The following is a 24,656-nucleotide window of genomic DNA, read 5'->3' on the forward strand; positions in this document are numbered from 1 at the left end:
GGAAGATATCTGCCCTTGGCCAAGTTCAAATTTTAGCTGCTGGTTCCAGCAGTGTGGGGAGTGCTTTTCAGAAAGTTTGCCTTGAGTTAAATGTGCCCAATAAGTTGATCTGCAGCTTCTATTTAGCCTTGCCTTCCTGAAACTGTAGGAAACTTACTGTCTGTTAGCTTTGTCTGAGAGCAGAAGATACAAAACCAGCTGAAGCTCAAAGAAACTATAATCTAGTAAAGCAAATGGTTGTGTTTTGTTTACAAGACTTGGAAATACTGTTGTGACAGAAAGGCATGGAAATCACAAGGCGAAACCAAAAAAAGTTCCAGTAGTGTTGTTTGGAAGTTCTTCTTTCATTAGCCAGAGAGAAGTCAGGTCTTATTTTGAAATGAATCAGAAGTTCGAAGAGAAGTAAATCACACAGTTTAACACATGGAGCTGAGTTAAGCTATCAACCCAGCCTGTTGAGCAGGGCAGTAAGAACACTGCTCCTTTCCCACGCTTCTCTTGTGACTTGGTTAGTACTCATGTGGCTGCAACAGCCTGACCAGAGAACAGGGCCTATCTGAAGAGCAGCTAGGTGGAATATTTTTGTCTGCACGTGTAGAAGTGCAGGGTATAACAACAGCAGAAGACAGAGAGAGGCAGAACAGTTTCTTTTTCTTTTCTTTTCTTTTCTTTTCTTTTCTTTTCTTTTCTTTTCTTTTCTTTTCTTTTCTTTTCTTTTCTTTTCTTTTCTTTTCTTTTCTTTTCTTTTCTTTTCTTTTCTTTTCTTTTCTTTTCTTTTCTTTTCTTTTCTCTTCTCTTCTCTTCTCTTCTCTTCTCTCCCTTTCTCTTCTTTTCTTTTCGGTGGCAGAGCTCGCAGATGAGTTAAGCCAACTGTGAAACAAAGCTTTTGTACTTTATCTTAAAAATAGCCAGTTTGCAACAGAACCTGGCCCCGTGCTGTGAACTTCTTGTAAAGCACAGTAATTTTACTGTAGCTTTTTAGGTTACAAAGTGTCTCAGCTCCAGAGACCAGTAATTTCTCCACCAATTAGAGGGCTTCTTTGTGTTGCTGTAAGATTACAAACTGGATCCTGTCAGCCTTGCTAGGAATAGATACATTCTGTAAATAAGGACCTTGGAGAGGCTTTTCTATGCATTTACTTCTCAAGAGACTGCAACCATAAATGTACATTGTCGTACGTTGCAAACCACATCTCAGGAACCTTTGTTGTGGTGCAACAGTAAGTCTTAGGTTTGCTGGCATTTCACAGAGATTACATGAAATGCAGCAGCACTGCTGTAAGGTTGTCCATAACGCCAATGTAAAGTATGAAATGACTCTTTTACTCTGGCTTCTCCCACCTCCATCCCTGAAGCTGGACTGCGAGGAATAAATCCAGGAGTAATTCTTTCCTGCAGTTGGGCTCTGCTGCCTCCGTTTTTCTTCATGTTTCTTCTAGCCTCAATGACATTTCTCATTTTTCCCACACTTTTAAAGTAACAGCAGAACTACATAGGTCTTATAGTATGAGTCATGTGCGTGTACTTTATTAGGTCAATAATGCCCTACTTGCTATTAATCTGGCATAAACAAGAGAGAACACACCAAAGCTGTGGAAGATAAATTTTAGAGTAGGTGTAGCTGAAGCGTGTGCTGCTGCTGCCTTAGACCCTGGGATCTCTACTTCAGTGGGAGGAAGCATGCTGGAGCCTTGGTTTGTTATTAGGGGAAGGCTGAGCCTCAGCAGACAGCAAAATGATGGCTGGCTCCAGCATTATCTGTCGATCTGCTGAGAGAAGGCTGTGACATGAGCATGGGAAAAAGTCTGCACACAAAGGCCTCCTTGTAAGTACTGAGATCCTGCTACAGAGTAACTGCAACTTTCCTGTCTCACCAGGAGCTTTATGGAGGAGGCTGATGTTCGTGCCATGTGTGCTGTGTCAGCTTGGTGTGAGAATACTGCCAGGCCTGAGCTACAGAAGTAACGCAGTGTCACCCAGCACCATCACAGGGAGCTGCTCACTGTGTGAAGCTCCAGCATTGCCAATGAGACATCTGGTGCAGTGTTTTAAAATCCCTTATGCTGAGTGGTAGTAACACACCCAGGGATAGGCTGCATTGTTTCTGCCACTCTGGGTGCTCCGGACAGGAGACAAACCACACCTGAGTACAGATGTGTGCTGAGCACAGCCCTAACTGGCTGCCTTGGAGATCTGCCTCTTTCTGTTGTGCTCTTATTGGGGTCCCCAAGACCTAACCAAACAGACCTTTTTCACAGCCACAGGGACGGCCTGTGGTAAAGCGCTGGTCCCAGCACAACATGCAGAAGGCAGGCGTGCAGGTGAAGAAGCAAAAAAGACAAACAGTTCCGATCAAAGCATAACATATGTGTATTACAGGGCTGAATGAAGCAATAGCAAGGGCTAAAAGCATGGTGTGTACTGATAACCCTGGCTGTGACCAAGTGCAGTAAAGCTGGGTAAATATTGGCAAAGCTGGTCTTTGTGACAAGCCCCACGGCCTGCACCCTGATAAGGGCCCATCGCAAATTTGTCAGCTGGAGGCCTTGTGTGCTGATAAGGGCTTTGCATGGATGGCTCCTCAGAATAAAACCTGTCTCCAATAACAAGATGGCAGCAAGGTTGCAGCACGTCCCATATGCACCTCTTTCTCTTCCAGTAGAATGTCAGACTGTAGGCATTAAAGATAATTAGAATGAGGATAAGCAGAGTCCTAGGGCTCTTGGGGTTGAAGTTAGCAAGATCCTGAGGCAAAAAGATTACACTGCAGTGAGTGTTAACTCCTAAAGATGGCAAAAGACCTGCCCAAAAGGGTGTCAGTGCCATTGAGGAAGAACCCAAAGGATGAAGTGAGGACACTTGGCACCTATGAACCCTGGTCCACTGTTGTGTGGAGTTTTGCTAGACCTTGAATTGTGAGCACAAGGTAACCAAGCGCAGAGGAGGGAATGAGTGAGAATGAAAAGATTTTGTAAAACACGCATCCTCTTTCTGTTCTGTGAAAACTTGTGCTTTTCCTACATTAATCTCCTGTACCATAGCTCTGTTAAGAACTGCTCCGTACTTAAATGAGAAAAAGATGTGAAACTTTAGTTTGTTTATAACTTGTTTATGATGTCACTTTGAGTAAAGTCAGGAGAGTTTAATAAGTTTGTCTCAACATGATCAGTGGTTCAGAAATGAACTCACGCCCTTATTGGGCTGAGAGAAACTGATGTAAATTATTTGGCAGAAATATTGGACAGAATAGGAGGGCAAGGAAAGATGCTAGAGATTTTCAGTAATGGAAAGAGCAAAGCTGAAACATCTTGAGAGAGGTTTGCCTTCACCATTTCTACACGAACCAAGTCGGTTTCTGGTGTGCTTGTATAAAGGGTGAGCAAGTGGTAGCCCACAGCTGGGAACTTTCTGAATGGGTGTCATAGGGATGGTTTTGATGCTGTTTTTTTGGGGGGTATCCTGTCACCTTCATATATTGCCTTCTGCTTTTACGTGGCTTTCATCACATGGTAGAAATCCTATCCCAGCTAGATTTAATTTAAAAATAAATGTTAAAAAAGGTATATTATGTATCTGTTCTGGAGAATTTGTACTGATAATTTCTGGAAACTTCAGCTCCTCTTTTCTCTGCTATGGGTGACTCCTGAACATAACAGTGTTTTGTTATTCTTCTTTCCACTTGAAAAATGTTATCAAAGAAGAAAGTCTGCTAAAGTGTTCAGGACAATCTGAAAGATCAACAAGTACTGAATAGTATTGTTTGAGACGGCTCTTGCATGAGTTTTCTCTCTCCATCCTATTTCTACCTTGTCCCAGAGGAAAGCAAACGTCCCAGATTGCAGGATGTAGATGTGAGTCACTGCTTGGTATTTAGCGGTGAGAAAGTTGACTGCTATCAGTTTTCCCAAATGGGAGTGGAAGCCAAGACAAATCTCGTCACGGTGTAAGTTAGGGCTTTCTCCTTTTGAGCTCTTCTGTCCTTATCTGGCTATTTACTGCACCAGTAGAGCTGATATACTGATTCAGCAACCAAAGGAGTGAAGCCAAGGCAGCTCCAGGCCACACTTAAGGAATTACGAATGGGACATTTAAAGTCACGAGTTTGCTCCTCAGCTGATTTATAAATGATTTTGTTTTCTTTCTTGCTCTTTTGTCCCAGAGCTGTTAATAAATAGTCTTTTATAACTCCTGTGTTCCTGCAGGAGATATGAGGTAAGAAGCCTCTCCCCTGGGGCAGGCTTTGCCAGCATCACCCAGCAAAGATTCTGGTTTAACGCCTCCAGTGCAGCCCCAACAGGCAGCATGCAGACAAGACCTGTCCTGGGGATGTGCTCTTACAACAACACCCCCTCCTTATCAGTGCTGTGTGTCCACACTGCCTTATCCAAAGCATTTTGTGCCTGTATTTTGAACTGTTTTAGACAACAATAAGGAATGAAATGAGGAAGACGTGCAAATTGAAACCCAGACTATGGCTTGATTATAAATGGATTTCCTTTCCTGAGCCAGATTCTCCCCAAGATTCACTGTATATCCTGGTAATAAATAATCTGAACTTTGGAAACCTCTAATCTCCTGTCACAGATCATTCATCTGGCAAAACTCCTTTGCTGTTGTGTTCCATGAGGCTCCAAGCACTGCAAAGTGCAAAGCTTCTAACCATGAAAATTTAGGTCCATATTTAACTCTTAATGTCTCTCAAATCTGCTTTTGAAACCCTGAAGCTTTGATTATTAATTTTATTTTTATTTATTTTTTTTTTACATTCAGACATTTTTCTGTGCCCCACAATAGGCTTTGGTCCTCTGTTTTCTTCCCGTTGGTTATCCCTAAAAATACCACAGGGTAATTTGTTTCCTGCTATTTGAAATGGAAATAGTAGCAGCATGAGGAACAGAGCATGATATTCATGCCAGATATCATGAGCTGAATTCTCCCAATGGTTTGTGGGAATCTTAGTTATTAAAGCTGACCTCTGAGAAATCAGTATATTTTTCCACTAAGGCTGAGCTGTGGAGACATTCCTCAACAGGAAACAAAAACTATCCCCAGCTGTTCCCAGCGTTGTGCTCTGCCATGAAGAAAGGAGATAGCAGTGCTGACAGCTGGAGGTAAGTGGGAAAAGCTGAAAACTATTAACTAGCAAGCAGTCTCTTTTATGTATGCAACCTTAACCTTTACTTACTGAAAGAATACATGACGGCTGCTGCCCTGCCTTGGTAGCAAGGCACCTCTCACTTCATCTGCTATTGCAAAGGCAATTACGAAGGGAAAGTTACTAACGATTTCTCTGCTGCAAGTGGGTGATATGCATGTTAGGGTAGGAAAAGGTCACTGGGTATCTTGCAGGCCTGAGACATGCTCCTGTAAAAGAAGAAACACGAGTGCAGGAAATCATACTTGCAAGGACTGGTGAGATCCAGGTACAGGCAAAATCCCATGCACAGGTGAGCTGCACCCATCCTTCTACCTGTGCAGCCTCATCATAAATTGCCTTTGCCAGCAGCTCTGCTCACACTGTATCAATCTGGAGCCTTGTTTGTGCTTCCGCAGCCAGTCCCCAACGGCTTTTGGTCCTGAGTGGGAAGTGAAACTTTAGGAGAAAATCTGCTTGTTTTGCTGTGCAGAAATGCTCGGGAAGCTCTGCTTTTCCTCTGGCAGCCACTTGGTCTGAGTGCATGTGGCACTCCGGGTGCTATGCTACTGTTTTGGAAACTGGGGAAGTAAGCCCCTGAAAAGCGGTAGTGGTGCTTGATGTGCAAAGCAATCCCAGGAATCTGTGACTTGAAGAAAAATGTCCCTGAGATGCAGCCTCAACCCTGCGAGGTGGGAGTGGTTGTTGGTGGAGAGGGAAAATGAGGAAACTGGTAACTACTGGGATGGTGTATTTTGACACTTGGTAAGGTGCAGAGCACGCTGTGGGTACTGAGAGGTTTGGACGTATTCTCTCTATGGTTGTTTCTCTACCATAATCCAGTGGGGTTTAGCAGTATTTGCAGTGCTTGAGACTTCGTTCTCTAGGAAGCTTCTGAACTTTCTCACCCAAGTGTGGGTTTTGGGGTGGGAAACACTTCAAGGCTGCTTCCTTTCTTTTGTCATGGCAACTTCTGCATTGTCCTGATGAAGAGAGGCTGATGGAGCTTGGGGAGGGGAGATGTGCTGGGTGGGCGATGTGCCTCCAATCACCAATCTGCCTATTAAGGTGGTGGCCCCACCACTTTGCCACCAACAGTTAAACACTTGTAAGTGATAACTGTGTGGGGCTGATCTGGAAACTATCAACCAAAGAGAAAAATACGCCTTAATCCCGATAGAGGAGGAAGCATTGCTCTGAGGATTGAGTATTATTAAGCAAGTATTTATTCTGTACTAATGAATAACGTCTAGCATCAATTTAAAGCAGTTTCCCAAAGTCAAAATACTTGAGCTGAATCAACTGAATATTTAAAATAACCAAAGGGAATTCAAATCAGAAACAGCCTAATAACTTATTCTATTCCCCAGAAGCCTTAATTTAACAGTTATGCTATTTTAAGAAAATAGCATCAGTGAGAAAGATATGTTGGGGGGCGAGGGGGGTTGGAGGTGGTGAAGCTGTTTGCAATCAAGGCAAATTCAAACTCAGAAAATGTAGATGATAGTCAAAAGAAGCGAAAGAAGAAAATATGGCCAGACACTTAAGAACAGCTTAGTGTTGAAGGGCACTGAGCACAAAAAGATGCCTAGCAGTAACACTGGCCCACTGCAAGTCAGTATGTTGGAACTACCAATGGAAACAAAACTGAAGGATGCTAGTGCTTGAGCCTGCTTTGTTTCCTGTAAGGAAAATAGATGCCTTTATATAATGAGATGGCCAAGTGTATTTGAGTAATAACTTGTGTGATAAGCTTGAATTCACAGGATATTTTCTGATGAAACTTCAAGCTTTGTGGGTAATGACAATAGCTCTTCTCTAGTTAAATTATAGCTTTAATGGGCTGGTAACATAAATTAATGCCAGAAGTCATCTGGTAAGGACTGATGTAACTGCTAACAGTTGTTTCTTCTTATTTGAAAACCTCTTTGATGTATGAATACTAAAGAAAAGTTCATAAAGATGGTCCAGACTTGGAAGCCTAATAAAACATCACATAAATGTGGGAATTAACTGTCTAAAGGTCATTGTGTCAGCAGTATCTTGCCACTTGTTGGTTGTATTGGAGAATATTGAGTATCTCTGTCTAGCTGCTGGGATGCAAGCCAGCAGAATGCTTTCCCACAGAGAGATGACTTAATGAAAAGAGTTGTGGAAGTGTTGGTGGCGCTGGGGTATAATGGCAGGGAGCAGGGCTGTGAAGCTGCATGCAGGCTGTGCTGTGCATGTGCTGCAGTGGGAAGACCTCTGCCAGGGACATGCTTTGTGTGGAGGGCAAAAGGATTTTTGTCAGCAGGGCTTGCTGTCCTTAACTCCCTGACATGGCTCCTTTGGCACAAGGGATGTGGGACTGACCTGCACAAAACCCCTCGGGGTCACTCCCAGCTGCACAGGAGGCTTTGGTCAGGGAGAGAAGGGCCCTGTGTGATGCCCGCTCCTTTGTTTCCACTCTTGCTGCCATTGCTCAGCTCTCACAGCACTCCCCCGCTCTCCAGGAATGTAGTATGCCTTTTTTGTTTTTGTCCTCCTATTTTTCCCCCCTGAAACACAGTGCTCCTCTAAAGCATCCCATGCAGTTTCCCCAGGGTCATGCTGCAACTGTGACATGTGACGCAGCAAAAAGATGAGGTGCCCCCATCCTAAGAAGTGCTTGTTTAAGTGGGATCATTCTTTGCCACCTTCCATATGACTTACCCATCCTGTCAGAAATAGCTTCCTGACATCTATCTCAAACTTTGCTGACATTCTTTTCCTTTTCCTTTTCATTTATCTGTGATTCTGTGATTTATCTGAAGGTTATTAATGTCTCCCTTGCTCATCTCTTTCTTAACTAAACAATCCACTGCCTTCAATCTTTCCTCATAGGTCAAGTTTATAGATCTCAGATCTATCTATCTTGCTCTTTTCTGGAGCTTCTCCAGGCAGTCTACATCTTTCTTGAAAGGCAGTGTCCAAACTTGGGCATAGAACTTTGTATAAGGCTCTACCCGTGTTAGATGGACGGAAGGATTACTTCAAACTGCTATAGCTGCATGAATGTTTTTTCTGTGTGTGCTGCTTAACCACTTGCTCACTATACTGACTTTGTGCGGTGCCTTTTTTCTAAACAAGAGCAAATATTTGCTCTTGTCCTTACTGAAGTGAGCTGGAGGTTTTCCTGGGGATTCCCTATTTACCAGATTTATTTATATCCCAGTCCTGTTTGTCTTTGTGCTTTTAACTCCCAACTTGGTGCTATCACAAATAGTCACGTTCTTTATTCCATCTCACAGCTCACTAATGTGTCTGTAGGCACAAGGCAAGGACTGGTTAAAGTTCTCTGCCTGGTTGCGTAGCTTTTATCTATACATCTGCCAGCTCTTGAGATTGGTTGGGCTGTACAATTTCATAGCAAGTGTCTCTGAAAAACAGCATCCAAGAAAAAAGGCATACTATATTGTTTGGATTATTGGTTTCACTGGAATTTCAGTGTTTATATGTCAGCATTTATGGGCACTTCATCTGGAAAACTATAATCCACTGAATGTGTATTTATGACTGTATAGAGCACCACAATGTGGGCCAGCTATCACGCTAGTACTTAAGATGCGAAGAGTAATTAAAACTTGGAGCAGAACTCCCTATACAGTTCCACATAATATCTACAAGAAGTGGTATAAATCCTAGTCTGAAGCTTGAAGTCTAATTTTGAAGTGTTCAGTGTCTTGCCCTTATATTTTGAGGGAGAAACTCTCAAACCAAAGCAATTCGTATACTGTATATGGTCTTGTATCTATAAGGCAAACCTGAGCCTCTTACCAGCCCAATAAAAGGCTTTCTTGACACATGTGGTTTACATCATTTTGCAGCAAAATATTCCTCATCAACCTCACCATGTGTGCATTTCAGCATGACAAATTTCATGACTAACAAAAGCTCATTTTCTCCCAGCAGGAGGATAATGGATGTACCCCATATGCACCTTGGCAGAATAGTTAGCACTGATTGCTTCCATCTCTCCCCACCATCACAAGCTCTTTGATTTGCTTGAGTTAGGGAATTCCACAGGCTGTATATGCCTGTTAGCTGGGCTGTACAACTACACAAGCATGCAGCAAGCATCCCTGAAAACTGTGCCCAGGGAATCCATTGCTGAGAGGCAGAGGCTCCTAGCAGACTGCAGCAGCAACGTGGGTGATCAGTGGAAGAGCAGCAGATGGACACGGTTTAGTGTGATGCTGTCCTAGTCTATGGCATTGCTCAGAGCCTCATGGGTGGCTGGTAGTGCCTTGCAACTCCCTTTCCTTAGAAAATGAAGTATGGCAAATATAATTGAATGCAGTTGAATGTGGGTTTGCTGGGGTGGCATAGGAGTGATGTCAGAGTGTCTCATCACTGGCTGTGATTAGTGTGCCTGAGGTAACATTGGTGTGAGGTCCCCACCTCGCTTCATTTAGGCTGGGAACGCAGCGTCTCCTAGTGTAAGTGGCACATCATTGTGCAAGGCTGGTCTCTGCAGAACTGGTCAGGAATGCTTGAGAAAAAAAACAGGTGGTTCTGTATGTTGGGGAGGAGCTGCTGGACTGCTCAGGTAGACAGAGAAGGCCAGAAAAGCAAAATTCAGAAAAGACTATTGTTTATAAATTTGTTATTAATTTCATTCCAGGACATTTGAGAGCTGCAGAAGTTTTGAATTAGAGGTGGACCAAAGCCAAAGGGAATGTACTGGCGATAAATAAATTGAGTCCAAAAATGAGAATGTTTCTGACTGTACAAATGTATACTGAGAGCAGAAAGGTGATGAGTGGGGAGCTGTCACTTGTCAAAGTGGCACTTGTGCAGTGGAAATGTTATTGCAGCACAGCCCTTCTGTAACAGGCTGAGTGTGAGCATCTAAAGCTAAGAGCAAATGTCACATTCAGCTGTTGTGCTAAGCCAGAACTTGGAACTGTATTATAGTTAGTAGAGATGCTGGGTCGCAGAGAGGTTCTATGAACTGAGTGCGACTGTGGACCATGCACTGCAGCTCTCCCTAAATCAGTGTTACTTCTGTTTATTGCATCTCTTCAAGCAGCTGGCTGCTTCATTTCTTGTAGCATTACTTGCAAAGTGAGAAGGGAGCAAGGGGGTGGCAGCCTTGGTTGTGAGTGACATCTGGCTCATGGGGCCACTGGGGACAATGTGGTTTTGGCTGGAGGAAGTTTTCTATTTGTCTCGAGGCTCTGGGAGATGCTGGGGTCAATCCTGCTTGCTTGCTGTCACACAAAGCTGCCTCCCACACCATGCAGCCTTCCTGGGTTCCTCACCAAGAGCAGCAGGATTTTGTAGCAGAGAGACTGCCAGCTGAAGTGCCTGCCAGCATCACTCTCAGTTGATAGCTAACTCAGAGACAGAAATGATAGTAGATCTGTTTATGTTCTGGGCCCCGCACCAATCACTCGGAGCCAGCAGCAGCCCCTACAAAACAACAAAGACCAAAATTAGAAACAGACAGAGATGCGTGAGCAGCTGGGCTGTGCTCCAACATCTGGAGAGCACTCCATGCCTGCGCAGCTGGGTAGGGTGCAGCACCAGGCCCTGAGCTTCAGGCTGGGGAGAAAAGCAGCATAGCTGCTATGCCTGCTTATGGCCTTACACAATATTTTTTTTAACACCATTTACATAACAGGAAAAAGAACAGAGATGTCTCTGGGCTCTGGCTGGAGGCAGAGCTGGGAGGTCATGCTCAGTGTTTCATTGTGAAAAACTGCTGGTGAAGAAGTGCTGGGGCCTGGCAGTCATGTCAGTGCTGGGGGTGAAGGACTGCCTTACATGGTGGGGGCTGAGGAGTGTCAACACAACATGCAGCAACACGGACATGAAGTACAGAGGAGCTGGAGGAGGCTGGGGAAAGCGTAGGTTCTGTAGGCACTGCAGGAGCTGCAGTAATGTATGTAGCTGATGGAAATAGCCAAGCGTATAGGAAAAGGAGCTTGTTCAAATACCTCAACTTTCTGAGAGTTGAATTCTTTATCTGGATTTTGCAATGATTAAAAGAAATTGTGTTCAATATATACACTTTTAAAGTGCCATTTAGCAGGTTTTTTGTTTTGTTAGCAGGTTTTTTGTTTTGCTAGCTCACCCACTGAGTTATGCTTATCATTTGTACTTCTTTGTATTTTTTTCAACAAAATAGTCTTTGGTGGTGTAAGAATTCATTCAAATGGATGCTCCGGTATGGGGTACAGCAATGAAATCACTGTCTCAGAGTCCTGACAAGGGCCTGTGACATTGAGTTACGATTCAGAAGGTGAAAGTCATGTTCAGGACTAAGAAAATAATATGCCTTGGGAAATAAATGACTCATCTGAGGCTGCAGGTGGGATGCAGAAAATTATTATATCTCTGCCTACAGGCAAGGGAGATCTCGAGGCCCATTTCATTAGGAAAATTGTTCCTAATGTGTTGCTACCGAAAAGATGCAGCTGATAAAGAATCCCCATCATGACAGGAAATCTGAAAACGTTAGAACTGATGCAAAGGCACCCATCTTTCAGCCCTGTGACGGTAAGCACCCAATAAGACTGTTAGTAGCTGCTTCTAGGCAAGATGTCAGAGTAAAGATGGCAATAATTACATGGGTTTTCTGTGCAGCTGTCAGCAGCAGTTCCGGTTTTCAACCATGCTTCATTGGGACTGTCAGAGAGGGTCCAAAGGAGGGCCACGAAGATGATCAAAGGTCTGGAGTGCTCCCCCTACAAAGACAGGCTGAGGGATCTGGACTTGTTCAGCCTGGAGAAGAGAGGGCTGCAAGGAGACTTCATTGCGCCCTTCAAGTATTTAAAAGGGGTTTATAAACAGGAGGGGAATCAACTTTTTACAAGGGGAGGCAGTGACAGGACAAGGGGGGATAGTTTTAAGCTCAAAGATTTGGATTGGATGTCAGGAGGAAGTTCTTCACTGGGAGAATGGTGAGGTGCTGGCACAGGCTGCCTGGAGAGGCTGTGGGCATTCCATCCCTGGCAGTGTTCAGGACTGGGTAGTACAGAGCTCTGGGCAACGTGGTCTAGCATCAGATCTGGAGGATCTGTCTGGTTCTGTGGTAGGGGGTGTTGGAATTCGATGATCCTTGGGGGGTCATTCAAACCCAAGCCATTTTATTATTCTTTTGCATCTTTACTGTGCAGCTGGTTATATCACCTGCTTATATTCATTTTTCTAATGTTAAAGCAATTTTTGTTCAACGGACATGTTCAGCACATTCATAGCCTGAGCCAACTATCTCTATCAGGAAGAAAAGTCTCCCAGCTGTCACGCTCTGCTGTTTTTAATCATTTCAAGCCTTGAGTTCTGGGGCCCTTTTGAAGAAAGCAGTATAAAATGCATTCTGCCCTCCTACTGTCTGGTATGTGTACTAGACTGTTTTTCTAAGCTACATTCTTGGAGATATTGGCAAGCATGCTGTGCCTCTAACAGGCAGTCACAAAATGTGAGCATAACAAGCTTCCAAATTTTGCAGTTAGCCTCAGCAGATTTACATGTAAGCACAATGAGAGAGCACAAAGCTCCAGGTCAGCATTAGGCTCCCCAAGGACCTGCTGGTGGGGAGATTTTCAAAACAAGTTTTCTCAGCACTTTTAGATTCCATTCTCCTTACGTGGATGGGAAGCAATTATTTGTCTGCAGATGCAGAGGTTTCAAGAACTCCCCCCCTCTTTTTCAGAAGTTCGCTCAAAGGAAGTCACTCCAGGATACTGGGTCATTTGTAGGGCTGGACAGTACTTGGTGTAGTTCTGGTATCTAAGGCAAACTTTCATGTGAAACAGAGAAGACAGTTCTCTTCTGAACACGAATACTTGCATTTGTGATGTGGGGTGCCAGGATGGGTTTGGAGCACTATTCCAGTATTGCCTAAAGGGCTGGAGAATTGATAATTTCTGGAATTGAAGTTCTGCTGTACAGGTGCAGAGCAAATGTGGTTACTTTATCTTCTTGGAGCACGAAGGTAGTTGACGTCTCTGCCTGCACAGAGGTATTGTCACCCTCAATAACATACTTCTAAGCATCTCTAGGAGAATTTGTATATGAGGAAAAGAGAAATCAGCACCCATGCAAACAGTAAAGCCATCACTGCTTTTGGCTATGGAATTTCAGTGTGGGTAGAAGCAGATGTAGTAGAAAGATCAGGTGCTGGAGTGCCAAAGCTCTCTGTTAGTTCAATTCACAGCTAGATTATACATCTAGAAAATATTTTTGCAGATCCCTTGTCTAGAGCTTCGTGTTGTGGATTGTATTGTGTTGATCAATACTAAAGTGACTGAGCCTGAGTTGTGAACTGAAATTTCCAGCATGGGAGATGGAAGGAGAAGCCAAAGCAGAGAAATATAATAGGCAACATTGTGCTGGCCGTTAATATGCTCTGAAAACTCAAAATCTATATTGGTTCTGAATTATTTCCACCAACCATAAGTAGCTTTTTTAGGCAATTCTACTGCTAACAATGTATTTTAAACTACAAAGATATTAATTTATTTTTCTTTTTAATATAGCATTGCTAAAGTACTGTGTAAACTGTGACTGCCACATACAGAAATGTTAGTGTTAGACTTCCTAAATGCATTACCAGTGACAAGCATGTTGTAAATTCTTTTTAACATTGTAAAAACCTGAAGCACAACATATACAGTGACAGAGTGTGGCAGGGGTTAAAGCTCTTGGCTCTGCCAGGCTTTGTTGTTTTTAAATCAGCAGTCTGTTCTTTCAGCTTCTCAGTGGTTACTGAAACAAAGATGGAGCTTTGGAAAAAGATGGTGCTTGTCCCGTGCAAACACTGGAACATGCCTGAAGACTTTTGGGGTGGGGTAAGTTGGGCCACAGGGATGCTAACATCCTTTTTCTGCTCTAGTCACAGGTACCAAACCAAAGATGTCCACAACAAGGAAAATTCTACTCATACTAGGATTCCTCTCCACTTTGGCTGCAATTGCTTTAATTACTGTAGCAGTGACCCAAAACCAGCCACTTCGGAAGAATATCAAGGTATTACAAGCTGAGGCTCTTGCAGGAAACCAAGCCGAGTGGAGGTTTAGGCATGCATGGTACTCAAGAACATGTTGCTGTCCCTGCTAGGTCTGGATGATCTCCCTTTCTGGATCCATGCATCTCAAGCAACCTGATCAAAACAGATACACCTTCACAGGAGACCATCTCCTAAGTAATCATTTACAATCTTGCTAGTGCTCTCATTCCCTTTGATGAAAACGTAGAACAAAACACTACTGGGGAGAGAAATGATGTGGCATGTCTCCATAGTTGCTAGATTTGCTGTTCATTTCTGCTCATACTCATGCATATTCTGTATCCAACTCAGTGGCTCAGGTGTGATGACAGGATCTGTTTTGTCCACAGTATGGGATTGTGCTAGATGCGGGGTCGTCCCACACAAATCTGTATGTATATGAGTGGCCAGCAGAGAAGGAGAATGACACTGGTGTGGTGCAGCAGGTGGAGGTGTGCAAAGTTGAAGGTAAGACGAAAGAAGGAAGTAGTGAAAAGGGATGAACTGGAAAGAGAATGTGGCCAAAAGGCAGTGCAGATGAAATTTGGGGAACAGACCAATGGTGATTAAATCTGTGAACTAATGTATATTCCAGTGTTTCCTGCCAAGAACTTGTTGCTTAAACTTCCCGAGATGAAAGCTGGGTCTGTTTTTCCTTTCATTTAGGGATGCATGGGGTTAAATGCTTTTTGGAAAGAACTACACCAAGGGTTGTACCTAACAACAACAATATGGAATTTCTGTGTGTATCCTTGCTGAAGCACTGATAAGGATCAGTGAGAAAGGAGAACACTCTGATTTCATTTTAAAGGAAACAAGTTGGTCTTATGTGACAAGGTTACTAAACTTAAGCATGTTGTGGTGGTTTTTTTGGTTGTTTGTTTGTTTTATAATATTGAATTGCTATGTAGATATGCAATGGTTTTGGAAGGCATAAAGAATGCTGCCAGTCACAGCTTTAGTCAGAGGAATGACTGATGCTTTAGGGTTTCTAAAAACCTAGAAGTGGGGTGGTTGAATCTACTGCTTGTGCTAGTGGTATTGTTTAGTGGACAAGGCTCATGACAGCCCTCTGGGGTTATGCTTGGAGATGGTGCAATGAAGTCTTCAATTTCTTGCAGGCCCAGGGATCTCAGGTTACTCCCAGACCACAGAGAAGGCAGGTCCCTCTCTGGTGCAGTGCCTCCGACAAGCAGAAGAGGTGATTCCCGTAGAGCAGCACCAAGAGACACCCGTCTACCTCGGAGCAACTGCTGGCATGCGGCTCCTCAGGTACCACAGTGCTTATCTCCTTCCCTTGCACCTTAGACCACCACTTAGATCAAGTGGTGTCTCTACAGTGAAGTCACCGGAAATGCTACCAGCTGCAACTTTGTCCAGATCTCCATTTCTCTGGATCCGTAGTCTCCCCAGATTCTTTCCCCACCTGCCTGGCTGGTCTGTTTCCACCTGCTCCCTCCTTCCAACTTTTCCAGCACCCATGTGCAATACAGCCATGCCCAAACTGGCACATGGAGAAGACGTTCAAACATCTCTCACAGCCTAGTAATAGATTTGACCCACAGTTTTTTTGCCCTGTCATGTTTTAACTCCCTACATACCTCAACTCAGCCTGAAACCACCAAAGCTGAGGTAACTTTATATAGTTCAAATTTATTATTTTTCTTGGGGTAACTCAGACCTGTTACCTGGCTGGATCAGGGAGCTAATTTCATGTGTATTGCCTAGGGAAATTCCCTGGGGATACCAGAAGGCATGGAGCTCTTCTGGAGTGGTGAAAAGTGAGAAGGTTTTCCCAGTGTGATCCTTACCAGGGAAGGTACTCTAGGTCAGCAGGGGAGATCTGCTCCAGTTCCTGCTGTTAGCTGCAGTGTCTGTGTCAGGGATGGTAGTAGCTGTGCTGTCAAGGTGTGACCGAGGGATGTGGCCAGTTACAGCTGAATGTTCCCACGTGAAGGACTGTTATGTCACAGCTGATGGTTGGTGGGGGGTTTCAGCCTGTCTGTTCAGAGTGAAGCCCATAAGCTGCTGAGGGCTGTCAGCTGTGGTCACTCCATCCTTTCTTCCATTCATCCAGGTTGGAAAATAAAGATGCAGCTGACAAAGTCTTGTCCTCAGTAGAGAAGACACTACGCTCAGCTCCCTTCAGTTTCCAGGGCGCCAGAATCATCAGTGGTCAGGAAGAAGGAGCCTATGGATGGATCACCATTAACTACTTGCTTGGTAATTTCAAGCAGGTATTGTATCACTGGCAAGTCCAGATTTGAACCACTGGCTGACAGTGCAATGTAAATCATGCCTTTCAGGAACGTGTTTCAGGAGGCTCCCTGTGAGACATCTATCAGAGATCAGGATGCTGTGCTTCTTAGATAGTCTTAGAGCACTGAAATAAAACAGCAGTTTCAGTAACTTCTCATGGATACAGCATTCTCCTCACTTGCTGATCTAAAATACTTCTGTGCTTGGTTATATATCTGCAAAAATATCACTAAAACTTTTTAGTATTTGATGATGATTCTTTACTATCAGGTTTATAACTCATCTGGGCACTAAAACAGTAAATTGACTTTTCACATAACAGTTGTGCTTGATTACATGTTCTTCACCCTCCTGCAAACACTTGGAAGTGATCCATCTTCTGCTCTTCTGAGCCTGTACCTTGTTCTGATTCTTATGCCCCCCTCCAAACTCTACTTCCTTTCTTGCACTCTGTCCTTTTGCTACTATTCTACAAAGGCTTTTTGTTCCCAAATACATCTTCCCTATGCCTGATGTATCTGTACTTTGAATTTTTTTCAAGTCTGGCTGGAAAAAATTTCTACATTCCCTGAAATCCATAAGTGAGACATCAGGAGCGCTAGACCTTGGGGGAGCCTCAACACAGATTACCTTCGTACCAGATGAAATCTCTCCTGAGTCCCCACAGAATCTGTTGTATTTCCGCCTCTATGGCAAGGATTACCAAGTGTACACACACAGCTTCCTTTGCTATGGGAAGGACCAGGCTCTGCAACAGAAACTGGCGTGGGACTTACAGGCAAGTACATCTGGGGTGGCAGGTGGAAGTCCTGGACCCTCACAGCTTTGACATACTGGTGCTACTGTGTCCTGGCTAAATGTCTCATCTCTTAGTCTGGATTTGGGAAGTGTCATTATCCTTCATAAAAACTGGTTAGATGCTCAGAGATGACAGCCAACATTTTCAAAGATATTACCAATTGGAGTTGCCTTGATTGATTGGCATAGGATAGCAGCAATACTGTGCTTGACGGAAAATGATGGTGGTGCTTCATCATCTGAGAGAATCCCAAATCAACAGCAGCTACAGAAAACATGGCTGGAAATAACTTGCCCAAGTTCCTATAAGGAGATTGCAACAGAGCAAGAAGCAGTAGCCACATGTCCCAAATTACGGCTAAAACCTTAAGTCGGTCCTCACCTTTAACCCAGTGTTTATGTGTCTTGGCACAATGTACCATGACAAGTGCCTTGTGGTCACCCTTCCTTGTGGTTTATTTCCAGTGTGTTATTCTAGAGTGAAATATAACAGCTTGTGTGAATCTTATTTTCAGAGCACAGAGAACAGCAGCCTCTTTGATCCGTGCTTTCACCAAGGATATCAGAGAACTATAAGTATGAGTAATTTCTTCAAAAACCCTTGTATATCAATAGAGGAAAAACAATTCCCTTTCAGCCAGCTGCATATTGAAGGAGAGGGGAATTATGAAAAATGCCGAAGAAACATCCAGAATCTCTTTAACAAAACTAATTGTCCTTACTCCAGCTGCTCCTTCAATGGGATATATCTACCTCCATTACAGGGGGACTTTGGGGTAGGTCTGCATTCTTCATCTCCCTATAATCCAGAACATCAGAATAATGCTGGAGCGTATTATCCATGGGTGGGCAAGAAATTAATTTCCAAGATGACTTTTGAGACACGAAACTAGAAAAATAGTCTTTGTTGTCTGGCTGTGAAGACAACAAATACAAGAGCTACTATAGTAGATACCAGCCTAACAGGCAGTGGTACTCCATTTACGGACTCATTTTTCAAGCTGTCCCTCCCAGTGGCCAGCACCAGGGACAGGAGGGCTTGTCACAGGCCATGTGTGATACAGTGCTCCTGCAAACCTTGTTTCCTGAGGTGAAAAAAGCAGTGCCAGATCAGAAGCTCATGCACAGTTGTGTGAGCATTACTGAAACAAGCCAGTTCGCCTGACTTGTATTTCTCTAAATCAAGCTGTCCTGTGGGACTACTTTTGTCCTGCTCAGGTTAAAATATTCTCTTTCAGGCCTTTTCTGCTTTCTACTTTGTGATGAACTTTTTGAACCTGACAAGTGATGTCCCCTTCACCCTGGACGAAGTGGCCAGTGCAATTCAGAAATTCTGCGCCCGGCCTTGGCACGAGGTGAGCAGCGCTGCTTCTCTGCAATGGGGCAGAGTATCCAAGTCCCAAGTGTTGCTGATGCTTCTTATTAGGATGCGTGGCTAGGGGTAATTTCCAAGGCAGGCATGGGAAGATTTCCCTTGGCACCTGCAGTGAATGTTCAAGTGCAAGCTGGAGCTGCAGGAACCTGGGTTTAGCAGCATGGTGACTTCTCCCTTCTTTCCTAGGTGAAGCTACAGTATCATCAAATAAAAGAAAAGTACCTGAGTGAATATTGCTTCTCTGGAGCCTATATTCTCTCCCTGCTGGAAAACGGCTATGAATTCACTACAGAGAACTGGCAAAGGATCCACTTCCTTGGAAAGGTGTGTTGATTGCTACCTCTGCTATACAGTTTTGCTCATCTTCCACAGGGATGATTCTGTCCTGGCACCTCCCATCTCTAAGTCTGCTCCTCTCCATTTCAGATTGGCAGCAGCGATGCAGGCTGGACCCTGGGCTACATGCTGAACCTGACCAACATGATCCCCGCAGAGGAACCCCCTGCACCTCCTCTTTCCTACAGCAGCTATGTGGGGCTGATGGTTCTGTGCTCCCTTGTGCTGGTATCAGTGATCCTGCTTGCTTGGCTTCTCTTCCACAAGCCCAAGTGCCTGCAGAAAGGGATCGTCTAGGAAGAGATATGGAGGGAGAGGGGCCCCAGCTGCTCAGGGCAAGGAGCCCACTGAAGACCAGGCTGTAGTGCAGTCCCTCTCTCTGAAGCTACTGACTGTGTACAACCAGGGCATTTGTCTCTTTTAACTCTCACTTGCACTGACAGATGTTGGGACATGAGGCTCGCCACCTCTCTGCCAAGAACAGGCAAGCGAGCATTTCCTTCTTGAATGGGTCGTATTTTCATTCACTGAAACTCTGCTGCTTGTTTTTTATTGCCTTGTGCACAGCATTATGAAGAGAAAAGCAGCATCAATCTTTGGGAGCCAGTGCTCCTGCAAGAGTAATCTCAGGGTCCCACGTGCCACTGAGCTTTTGGGAGTGATCACAAAGGGTGATCCGGCTCCTCCTCTGCCGAAGCTGTTCCCAAAAGCCATTCCAGCAGGGAAACTGCACCAGCACACCTCTGCTTACCAGGCATGGTCATTTGTAGCCAGCTAGCCCTCAGAGGCTGGTCGTATTCCTGAATGTCACTCTGGGACAAGAAGGGATGGGAATGAAGAAACTGAGAGTGCTGGTGGTTATCAGTCAGTCCTTAGCTGGGCTCTGGCAGCAGTCTGCTCCTTTCACAGGTGGCGAGAAGCCTCTTTCCCATGTCTTCCTGATGTTGTTGCTGGACCAAAGCTGGCTCATTGTTACACTGAGCCATTCCCATGTCCCTAGGGTGACTGTGCATCAAGACATGAGTTCCCAGCCAGGCATTGCTGATTACTGTAGAAAAAGCTCATCCTGGCCAAGGATTCTTGACAAGTAATGAGCACATATATCTACAGGAACTCTGATCTGATCAGCGTGCCTCCAAGTATACACCCATTAAAACAATCCAGTGTCACTGTGCTGATCATACAGCAGTCTCTTGTCTAGGGAAAATGTTTATTGGGCCATTTCCCTTTATAAAAAGACAGCTGGTAACAGTTAGCTAGTATAAGCACACACAGCCACTCTTTCCATCAGCATAAGTATGGAAAATTTGCCTTTCTTTTCCTGAAGGCTTAGGCAACTCCCCAAACAGTAACACCTAGGTGCTATAAGTGCACTTACCACAGCCCATCTTCTAGCGCACAACTAGATGGTGCCACTGATCAGGTTTATGAATCACTTTCTTCTGCTTCCCATTCCTTGGTCCAAAACAGAGGGGTAAGTCAGCAATCAATTTTTATGGCAATTGGAAACCACTGGTGCCTGTTTACCTCCCAAGAAATCTAAGAAATTTCTTTTCTGAATGACACGTGCTGGAGGCCAAGAGAAAGCAGATAGTGTGGAGAGAAAGGCATGGCACGGTCACCTTCACCTGTTGAGCAAAGCTGCAGGAGATGCAACATGGATGAAGCTTTCTCCTTTAGGCATAGATGTAGAGCTCAGGGCTTTTGTGCTCTCCCATCTTGTCCTTCCACACAGTGCAGGCTGGAAAATGTCCCCCACATATTTCTAGTTGTTATTTCTAGTCCTGGAAGTAGGAGCCATGACGTATTAAAGGCAAGGGGAAAAATATATATCTGTCCTATGGTAAGATGTTAGGGCATTTCTTCAAAAAATGTCTTATTTTTGCTCTGAATTATCTGGCTTTAGCTTCTGATGGACCTTGATCTGCCAATTTCAAAAAGACTAACTCTCTGCTATCAAAATCCCTTCTATTCTTGTTGGTGCTTTGAAGTCAGCATTGTATCATATTAAATATTGACCTTCATTCTGTAAAGTGCTTTGTCTTGACTCACGTGTATCTCCTGAGTCAACTTCTATGCTATTTTGTACATCTGAAGTTTGGACACCAAAGGTTTCAGCAGCAAGTGGTAATAGATGCCCTAACACTGTATATAAATGTAATAGCCCCTGTTCTTGATCTATACTCTTTTCCCTATTCACATACCTCAGGGCCAGATCTGTTCACTTAAGGTTCAATAAGGAGCTGTTTTGTTCAGTTTAGCAAGTTGGCCTTATTTTCCCACCATGGCGATCCAGAATGGCTGCTGTCTCGTGGTGTACATCAGTCTTTTGTCATTAGATGTTTTGCCTTCTGCCTGGCTCTGCTGATGAAACACATACTGTTCTAAGAACGTTTCTCCAAGTGATCGAGGTCAACCCACAAATAACATTTCCCCACGCTGTTTGTTCTTATTCCAGTTTGTTTTATCTTCAAACACAGAGATGTGGGAATTCGTCTAGAAACGGAGCCTTCTTTCTGTCATTTTTTCACCAAGGACGTGTATATGGATGAGATTTAACAATCTTTGGTCAGGGTAGGAAGGTAGGAGATCTTATCACGGAGCAGGCAGCTGCCAGTGCTGCTTAGCTTTGTCTGGAAGATCCATCAGGAAGTTTCTGAAATAGATGCAGAAAATCCATGTGAAAACTGGTGTGGAGAGAGAGCCTGTGTGTCTGCTGTTCTGGTCCCTGCTGGGGGTTTATGCCAGAGGAAAGGAGCTGAAGTACAGAACCTAGGAGAAAAGTTTCAGCAGCGCTATGTATCTTTACTTGCAGGTACTACAGTATTACCATTGCAAGCTTTTGCTTCCAGAGTCAGGTGATTGCCTGGTATCATGGCTTTCCTCTGTCTTCCTTCTGTTCTGTTCACAAAACAGCAACAAACAAGAAGGCAAATTTGATCTGAGGGCAAAGCTGAAGGCCCCAAGGGAAACAAAAACAAGGTATTGATTATGTTATTTTTAAAACTTACTGACTTTTAGAACACATTTATGAGGCAATCCCCAGAAGTAGTATTTCTAAGGAGATACCAGATGTGCCATTTAAATCAGTGAGCAAGCTGAGGATCCAGAAATAGGTTGGCCAAAGGCATCCTATTGTGGCAAGACCCATATCACTCACTGGCTGTGCTGGTTCTTCTCCCAGACAACCTCCTCTGCCATTGCAGGACTCTGGAAGCTGCCCCAAACCCTGGGTCAGACATGAGATTTAATGAATGTTAATTTCCTTGCTTCTGTGCTGTGCTTGACCCAGCAGTGTATGGCTCAAGTGTGTGTTCCAGAGTCACTCAAGGACTTCACCCACCATGAATACTATGAAAGATTGTGGGGGGAATTTCCAAATATGTCTGGTGGTAATAATGTCATATCATTTCTTTTGTTAATACAGTTGATCTGCCTCTCTGATAAATATCTGTGCCTTATTTCTAATTTGATAGAGTCTGGCTTTAATTTCCAGCTCCTAGCTCCTGTTCAGCTTTGCTCTTCTGGGTTAAAACATATTTTAACACCACGTGTTCTTGTCTTGCATATATTTATATGCTGTTCTGCTCCATTGGGCTGTCCAAACCCCAGTCCCTGGTCTCTCCTGTCCCTGTGTTTTGTCTAAAGGAGCCCTGAGAGGTGCTGTAGGGTGAGTGGCACAGCATGGGGGCTAGGATGCTGAGCTGTACTGTTTGGGAAGGTTCCTTGCAGAGTATTTGCTCACTTGGCTGAGCACAAAAGTAGTCTGAGCCCTCTGGGACTGATGACTTCCACATTCACAAGCTCTCTTTCATCCACCTCAGAGTTGAGTCTGAAGCAAAACTGTCAGTGAGACTGACATTCTGGGGAAGAGAAGAGAGCTGCAGCTTTCCCACCCCTCTTGCAGGGAGCAGCCCACTCTGCAGCAGACCCTAAGACATACCCTTCATTCCTCACCCAGAACAGCCAGCTCTTCTTTCTGTGTGGGCTGAGGACAGCAGTCCCTGTGCCCTGCCACTTGGCTGCGCTCTTCATGTGGCTCAGCCCTGGTGAAATGGGTTTCAGTTTGTTATGATACAACACACCAATCTCTGTATCCTTATCACAATAAAGACTTCTTAACCCATGCCATCAATGCTCTCAGACTGCTTTCCAGAAGATGGGAATGTTCTGGGGGTAGGATGAAGCTTTCGGCATAGAAGACAGAAAAGTCTCGAGGTGAGGTTTCCTCTGCTGCCAGCTGCCCACTGCTTTTCTGTGTCAGATCTGGAGCTCCTGGTGGCTGGAGGTGCAGCATACCCTCCTGGCATAGCAATGCACCGTGTCACTTCCCAGCTCCAGGCACCTAGTGCCTAAATCTCATCTTTCCTTGGCTTCATTTTATCCTGACCTCCCCAAAGCAGTTTGTCCACCCTCACCACGCTGCAGGACTGCATTTCTCTGTCCTAGCCATTTTTCTCCCTCACCCCAGTACCACTGGTTCTGAGCCTTCATGATGATCCCTGTAAAACAGGTGAAGGATGCAGGGCTGTACCTCTTGCTTCAGGGCTGCAGTTCTGTCTGCATGCAGCTGCAGCCCAGCCAAGGCAAACATGCTTGTCACTGCTTATTTTTCTTTCAGTATACACTCTTCCCAGTTTGCTCATACAGCTCTTATCTTGAATTTTCCAGCCTTTCCCAGGTAAAAAGATGTCCAGAATGAAATCCCAGGCACCACAAAGAATCTGTCCAAGGCCAGGATCCTGACACCTGCATGAGTGGTGGGGCAGTGGGGTTCAGGGCTGGGATCTGGGAGTTGCATTCCTTTCCATTTCACCGCTGTGGCACAGCACATTCCTGCTTGTGCTTCCCCTTCTTCAAAGTCACTCCATCTTTAAACATCTGGGGAGAGGGGATGATTTGTCCCAGATGTATTTGCTGCATTTTCCAAATGATGTCTTTGTTTACTTCCTGTGCTGTTTCTATGTTCTGTGATGTTTGTTTCTGCTTCCATCAGTGTTTTAACATGTTGGATGTGTGATCAAATGCTTGCATCTGGCCCTGTGTAGTTAATAGCTACAGATGCCCTGTGGATGTTCCCTGTGATTTCATCCCATTCCCTTTTGCTCTCATTGAACTCTCAGCTTTGATGAGGTAATTTCATTGTGCATTTTGTGCAGAGCTGTTTCCTTTTGTTTGATTCAAACCTGCTGTCTGGTGGTGGGCTGCCTCCACGCCTGTGTTATGGATAACGCTGACTAATTCTTCAGACCCATCTTGTGTGAGATGTGTTCTCCACCCACCCCAAATCTTGCTCACAGCTCTTTTTTAGCATCCAGCATTCTGCCATTTCTTTTTCTTGTTTCCCATGTCAGTGTCACCCATCTCCATAGCAAAGTGTGCACTTTTCCATGCGTCCCCTGGCAGCACCCTTCTATCTCAGCCTGCCGCTGCCCTGCCATACCCTGCTTGCAATGGACCCATAGCCTCTGCTGCTTCTCCTTGGCTTCCGACTGGTATGAGGAAGAGCTGGAAACTCCAGGACCATTTTGCATGAAATAACAAAAGATGCTGTGATGCTCCTCCTATGCTTAGATGTGAGTTGCTCTGAGGCTTGATGGCAAGCAGGGAAGTGGTGGAATGGAGCTAAGTTGGAAGAAGGCATTAGTATGGTTGCTACTATCTTTACAGCCTGCACTGCTTGCATTGAAGCTCTGAACAGGGATTCCTTGTTATTATCACGGACAGAGCAGCAAAGC

General features: G+C 44.5%; 1 protein-coding gene across 7 annotated transcripts in view; it reads left to right on the forward strand.

The window, feature by feature from the left end:
* Positions 1 to 23,050, forward strand: part of ENTPD1 (ectonucleoside triphosphate diphosphohydrolase 1) — a 48,616-nt gene extending 25,566 nt beyond the window's left edge. For 4 of the 7 annotated variants that reach the window (XM_072340550.1, XM_072340551.1, XM_072340552.1 and 1 more), the window contains 9 exons: positions 13,998 to 14,131; positions 14,501 to 14,618; positions 15,272 to 15,422; positions 16,228 to 16,387; positions 16,951 to 17,187; positions 17,723 to 17,983; positions 18,446 to 18,562; positions 18,769 to 18,906; positions 19,009 to 23,042. In XM_072340550.1, coding sequence (XP_072196651.1) covers positions 13,998 to 14,131; positions 14,501 to 14,618; positions 15,272 to 15,422; positions 16,228 to 16,387; positions 16,951 to 17,187; positions 17,723 to 17,983; positions 18,446 to 18,562; positions 18,769 to 18,906; positions 19,009 to 19,215 — 1,523 coding nt within the window. In that variant the 3' untranslated portion in view covers positions 19,216 to 23,042. Of the gene's footprint in view, positions 1 to 5,036; positions 5,112 to 11,515; positions 11,660 to 13,997; positions 14,132 to 14,500; positions 14,619 to 15,271; positions 15,423 to 16,227; positions 16,388 to 16,950; positions 17,188 to 17,722; positions 17,984 to 18,445; positions 18,563 to 18,768; positions 18,907 to 19,008 lie in introns of those variants that run through there. The other 3 variants (XM_072340554.1, XM_072340548.1, XM_072340549.1) reach the window with 3 other exon arrangements.
* The last annotated feature ends 1,606 nt before the right edge of the window (positions 23,051 to 24,656 follow it).

The sequence above is a fragment of the Excalfactoria chinensis genome, chromosome 6, assembly GCF_039878825.1.
Source record: "Excalfactoria chinensis isolate bCotChi1 chromosome 6, bCotChi1.hap2, whole genome shotgun sequence".
NCBI classification, from domain to species: domain Eukaryota; kingdom Metazoa; phylum Chordata; class Aves; order Galliformes; family Phasianidae; genus Excalfactoria; species Excalfactoria chinensis.